Source organism: Acanthopagrus latus, chromosome 22 (assembly GCF_904848185.1).
Source record: "Acanthopagrus latus isolate v.2019 chromosome 22, fAcaLat1.1, whole genome shotgun sequence".
NCBI classification, from domain to species: Eukaryota; Metazoa; Chordata; class Actinopteri; order Spariformes; family Sparidae; genus Acanthopagrus; species Acanthopagrus latus.
In genome coordinates this window covers 19,813,604-19,819,971 of record NC_051060.1, presented here as the reverse complement: position 1 = coordinate 19,819,971, position 6,368 = coordinate 19,813,604, and the positions used below count along the sequence as shown (strand labels likewise).

Genomic DNA, 6,368 nt, shown 5'->3' with positions numbered 1-6,368 from the left:
ACATGATGTCTGGATGCTTTAACAATTACACTTACATGCACTTCTTATTTTGACACCAAGGTTTTGGAGAGTGTTCAGCATTTGTCATCACAGCACATTTCATAAAATGTAAAAACAAAACAAAACAAAAAAAAAAACAACAACACATACACACAGCAAAATAGGCCCACATGTGTGAGGGAGGCTGGTCAACGAACACACATATATATAGACACACACACACAATTATTAGCGGAGTGAAACAGTAAGCACACAACTGCTGTCTCATGCTCGTTCCTCACCTGAGCTGAAGGAAGTAGACAAGTCTGGAGACCATTGTGTCCGTCTGTCTGTCGGCCTGTGTCCAGTCTGACCGTCTTAAACAGCATGACCTGCTGCCGGCCATGTGCTGGGAGATGACGGTGAAACACTCACACTGTGACAAGAGGATTAGCCCAAAAGAATTAGCCCACCCCCCTCCTCCTCCTCCTCCATCTCTCCCCCTCACTACACCATCCTTTCAATCAGTCACTACGGATCAAACGTTTCCTCCTCACACAACATGGCTGCATGTTTTGGTGCATGACAATAGATATAGAGGGTATTTCATTATTTATATTTGGTGTTATTATGCCAATGTTTGACTCCGTTTTGTCAAATTGAAGAAAGTGTGAAATCTATTTTTATAAATTAAAAAAGCAGGTTAATGTTCTGGAGGAGGAAGAATGTTCAAGTGCGCCCCCTGGTGTTTGTTCAGTCGCCCTTGAATCAAAATGCTAAATGATCTCTAAGCTCTTGGCCCACTGACCCAGACTGAAACAAGAACTGTTTCACATTCTGCTCTCAGATGTCTGTTCTAAGAAAGCTGCAAGCCAAATCTCCCACACAGAACACTGGGGCGAACACCTTTTATTATTGCTTTGTTGAAGTTCATGGCACAAAATTTGTAAAATTTGTGTATTTCCCATTTTTACACACAAAAAAAAATGACTGTGTGCAAGATAGTAACCCTATTCATCTACTAAATGAAACAGCAGTCAAGACAAGATTTCTTACAGTTGAAATCTTTTTATTATTTTTATTATCACCACCTCAACAGTGCTCAAAACACATGCAAATATCTGTGTACTGGGCAACAGTCCAGCAACTCTTTATAGAGAGAATCTCAAGCACGGCAGCTACTAAATTGAAAAACGCAGCCACTTCAGATTCATTCAAGGTGAAAGTAAACTCTGCAGAGCACATATTCAAACAGAATCACGCAGATGGGCAAGCAAAGAATATCAAAGAACTGTACAAGAATATTCCCTTCATAACATACAAAAGGTTGAACTACAGAGAAGTTGAGCTCTTTTCTCTGAAAGACACAAACATTTTATAAATGAGATCAATCTGCCTGAAAAGCTCCAACACAAGAAATCACAGTGTTAATCAGGACTGATTAGTGAGCAGGACTTCTTACCTTTTGACTCATCTTCACATCTTTACTTGTCCCTCAAGCCTCTGAACATCCTGGAGCACATGTCTTTCTCTTTGTCCAACGTGTCTTTGTATGACCTGAAAAATGAAAACAATTGTTCCAAATATGTTATAGACCAGACAAAGACATATGTGAAAATATAAGCTTTCAATTCTATGTAACCTTGAAATAACTACATTGATACAGATATTTGTTTTGAACTGAAATAGATTGTTTTTCAAATTCAGCAAGCGAGACAGTGAACAAGCTCAAGGAAACACATCTAATTACAGAATATGCTCTATTCTCTGCCATGAACATGCCTTGAATGTGCCATAACATGCGATATTCAATAAAAACTAATGGAAAAAGGAAGCAATACACGAAGGGAATAAGGGATATGCAGTAAGAAATAACTAGTGTTACCATGCCATATAACTTATTAGTCACAGATAAGCACCTACATGCTGGTACTGCAACTCACTGGGACAATCTAAATATTGCTCATATTTTCAAAAGGAAGGAATGTACAATTTTTACAAGAGAGAGCAAAGGTTTCAGGTTGCAATGTGGACAGCGTTTCAAAAAGTTTACAATGTTTTCCAAACTCTATAATCCTCCAAACTACATGTTTTTTAAAGAGAGTCTGGGGCTGATTTGCTGCTACCTCAAATCACTCTGGTGCAGGTTTTGCACAGGACAGTCTCATCCCGATAAGGATAACATCATGCATTACATACACCAAGTGTGTAGTGACTTGTTCTTATCGAATTAAAACAAAATGAGGGGCTGCTGTGCTGGTACTCAGTAGTAGTAGTTGACGCGTTGTCTTACGGGCCCAACGAATGAATGAAAGACATGAGTGTTGTATGTAGTCACCAAAGGTTTATTCATGCTTTGCGCTCTTAAGAAATAAGCGACCTCAGCCGATCTATGCACACACTTACATTTACACTGTAACTTGAATGCAAATGAAACAAAAGGCTCACGTTTGCCACAACGCAACAAAAAGACGACGATGGTCAGAAACTGTGTGCTTCCCTAGTCAACAGGACACCTGCTGAGTAATTACCTGATGATCAATTTATCAATTTCCTGCACCCCACAGTACAGAGCGCCACCTACTGTGGCACCCAGGTACTACCCAGAAAATAAACAAATACACACATAAACCAAAAAATGGCTCTAACAAGATGTAAGTGCATAGAAAAGACCAGATCATTAGTTGTCCAGATAACGAATCATGGCAGATCCCACCCTAATATCAGGTCTAAATGTGGTGTAAACATCATGATTGTGTTAACAAAGGTTCGTCTTACATTGCCACTTTCCTCAGTAGGTTGTTGATGTCAGTGTCAAAGGGCTTCCTCGCTTGAGCCGTTATGAGGCAACCCTGGGCGCTCTCGTACTCACGCAGCTCCAGATATGCCTGACAGAGATGACATCACACGTCAGAATAATGGACTAATTGTTATCTTACAGCGCTGTGAGCAATGCATCAGTGTATCAGATATGTGTCAAATGTTTTCAATCCAACATAAACTTAATAAAACTCCACCATAATTTGAACATCTGTTTTTACCTGTACTATCATTGTTCCTGTCTTTTATTTCTTAAAAAAATAGAACATTTTATACAACAGACAGAGAAAATCTCCAAGGACTTTTATCTGTTATCTGACGGTTTGGAAAATAAAACCCTGTCTGACCTGTCCACAGCGGAAAAGAGCCTTTGTGTTGGCTGAGTCTATCTCCAAGGCTTTGTTGCCGTATTTCAAGGCTTTGTGTGGGCTGTCCAGGCGGAGCTCGGTGAGAGAAAGGTTCAGGAAGAGAGGAAGCAGCGCCGTCCTGATCCCCTCCTTCTCTGCTTCTCTCTCTGTCTCTCTGTTCTCCAGCAGCATCAGTGCCTGTTGGCCAAACATTGAAGCCAATATAAAATATTGTATTTTTGAAAACGCAATATAATTCACCTTTTAACAGTACACATATTAACAAATGTGCTAAAAAACTACAGGCAATCAGTACCTCAATAGAGGTCGTGGTTTCTCTGTCTTTACCTGTTTGTAGCGACGTTTGGCATTGTCGTAATGGCTTTGGTTGAAGCAACGGTTGCCAAAGCTGCGGACTGTGTTGACAACTTCAAGAAGCTTCGACAGAGAAACTGTGTTCTGCTCCTCCTGGAGACAGAGGAGTACATAGTAACAGTGATAGTTGCCAGGTCTGACCTCATCACTATGCTTTAAATTGTTTTATAACAAGAAAGTGATATGATTCAAGGTATATAATCATATGTGAATCATATTATAACTGGCCATGCAAAACAAAAAAAGATTCCTGTTTTCCACAACTGCACGATTTCGAAAGCAGGCAGACTGTAGGTAGATTAAAATATAAATAAATCTCCTGTAAGTCCAATTACATTAGCATGCACTTGATGTCAAATGGAAGAATAATGTGGCAGTACAACTACAGGGCACCTACCGGACTCAGTGCAATGAATTCATCCACTTGTCCCGAGTCGAGGAAGTCGAGGATGTGAACCTCGTACAGAACCACGGCAGCAGCGGGGATGAAAGGAGGACAACCCATGTCCCCGTATGCATAGCACGGCTGGAGGAGGAAACGAGAGAACTCTCCTTTCCGCATGGTTAACAGTCCGAGCTCTAGTCCGGCCAGCGTCAAATCTGTAAGATAATCATTTCACAACATGACATTTTCTCCTGTAGGCCACAAGCATTATAGGTTCTCAGGTAAATCAATGCCGATCACTGACCTTTGCCTAACTTCATCATCCGGGGGTACTTTAAGTTTGTGGTAGTTTCGAAAGGTTCAGCAGAATACTCCAGAAAACCAGAATAATGGACTTGAGGAAAAAACAGAAAGAGAAGAGGTTATGGTCAAACAAAATCATATGGCAAATAACTGCAGGAGTTTTTAGAAAAAAACTGCTCTTGTACTCAGTACAGAAGCGTTTTGAGGTACAGGTGGGCCCTCTCCAGGTTGGACCACCTCCTTTAGGATGCCTCCATCTCCCAACACATCATTCATCTGCTGTCGGAGATGGTCGAACGGACTCTGACAATGACAATAAAGGCTTTGAAATGACTCCACATTATCTTCACATTCATCTCAATCTGTGTGTGAAAAATCAATCTTTGGCATTAATCGGTACATGTTAGCCCATGACTGTATGTCTACTGCATCCTTATTAATAAAGCATTCAGATACTGTGTGTCCTGAGGAAAGCTACTTTCACATTCATATTGCAAATATTCAGAGTGGTAAAAGGTATGAAATATTTAAATGTAATGCTTTTTGAGCACACAGTTTAAGGCTGGTTGTTGGACAAATTATCTTTTTCTTCATCAAGCACTGCAGGTTTGTATAAACGTTTATATGTAGCTCAATGCAGAAGCATGGTTTCTGTAGGAATGTGGTTGTAAGGGTGCAATCTTAATAAAAACAATTAAGTAGCATTACACAGGGAACAGGTGAGCCTCCTTATTATAGATTTTGCTTGATCTATAATAAAATAATAAAAAAGCTTTATCACCAGTCTACATAATCATTTCCAGTATGTCAGCCCACATTATGACAACAAGTCCCATCTATGTTTTTGGACTGAATTCACTGGGCTATAAATGTTATATATATTAAGAATGAATGCTGACTTCATCACTTAACTCTTAACTTAATCCTCACATGAGTAAACAATGAATGCTGCCACATTTCCAACTTATGGCTAATTACTCAGTTTCAGGAAGTGTTGATGCTCACTGCTCATAAAAATGAACAATAACAACTCCAACTGACATCAATATAATGTGAATGTTGAACAAAAGTGCCACAGTTGTCGCTCCCACTCAGTCATCGCGCCTCCATCTTTTATTAAACACCGACATAAACACCATCACCTGGCTAGGTGATTAGCATGTAGCCTGCTAGCTAACGTTAGCCGCGCTGTGAACTTACCGGAGTCCTCAGCCGCTCCTCGGAGTTTATTAACCTCTGGATACTGTGGACTAACCCGTTTCCAGACATTTAGTAGCTGGGTGGTTTACTGCTTATGCACACTGAGTTTGTTTGGACCTACTTGAACAGGTAGAAAGTCGCTTAACCTAGAGTAAAAGTGGTGGTTAGCTTTGCTTTGGCGCACGGGCTCGTGTCGCTCAGGTGAGGGTCAGGTGACCTTAATGAATAAGAGCAGTGTGTGTCCAGCGAACAGACGGACACTGATAACCATGAGTATCATGATTCATGAGTCTCCTCGATGTTATTATGTTCTTTGTCATATAATACTAAAACTAATCACTTAAAATTAGGACAATGCTATAAAACAATATATTAATTTCCTGTGTAGCTTTAATGCAACATGTTTGGTTCTGCAGGGCTCCAGGTAGTGTTGCCACCCGTCCCGTTTTCCCCACAATTGTTCTCTTTTTTCATTCGTGAATTTGTCCCACATTCAGACCCATGACACATACGATACGTTTACAGTAATTATTCCTTGTAATAAAGTGAAGGTATCACGAAGGCATCCTTCCGGATTTCAAAGTAAAGGACGACGTGAGAAAAAGAAACTTTGATGTGGAATGAAACATTTATTTTCCATAAGTAGTTATACAATAGTGAACTAAGTACTTCCTAGTCTACTTACATGCATATTATGAAGTACTTTTACTGTGTACTTTTTGAGTAATCCTGTGTCAGCCAAAGTGGACGGAATTGTTCTGATTTTCTTTGTTCATCTGGTCATTGCGGAACTGCTGATGCATTCAGGTGTGCTCTCAGACAATGGGAGATGGGAGACGTCAAACCTGGGGGGGACTGTGTCAAACAGACGCCACCTACTGGACATTAGGTTCAATGCACTTTCCTTTGTCAATTTAGACTGCTCTCAAGTAAACCCATGTGCTGGTCCCAACACAAAC

At 40.3% G+C, this 6,368-nt stretch overlaps 1 protein-coding gene across 2 annotated transcripts; it reads right to left on the bottom strand.

Annotated features, from left to right (window-relative positions):
* Window positions 1-1,031: 1,031 nt before the first annotated feature.
* On the bottom strand, window positions 1,032-6,221 carry fkbp6 (FKBP prolyl isomerase 6). Of its 2 annotated transcripts, none has more exons than XM_037085831.1 (9): window positions 6,095-6,221; window positions 4,395-4,512; window positions 4,211-4,300; window positions 3,919-4,121; window positions 3,495-3,614; window positions 3,147-3,344; window positions 2,758-2,867; window positions 1,442-1,536; window positions 1,032-1,336 (listed from the first exon to the last, which is right to left on the bottom strand). In XM_037085831.1, the coding sequence occupies exons 1-8, from the start codon at window positions 6,098-6,100 to the stop codon at window positions 1,464-1,466; spliced, it is 918 nt and encodes a 305-aa protein (XP_036941726.1). In that variant the 5' UTR covers window positions 6,101-6,221; the 3' UTR covers window positions 1,032-1,336; window positions 1,442-1,463. The 2 variants fall into 2 exon arrangements, with proteins under 2 accessions (XP_036941726.1, XP_036941725.1); XM_037085830.1 differs by lacking the exon at window positions 6,095-6,221 and adding an exon at window positions 5,410-5,648.
* Window positions 6,222-6,368: the final 147 nt, after the last annotated feature.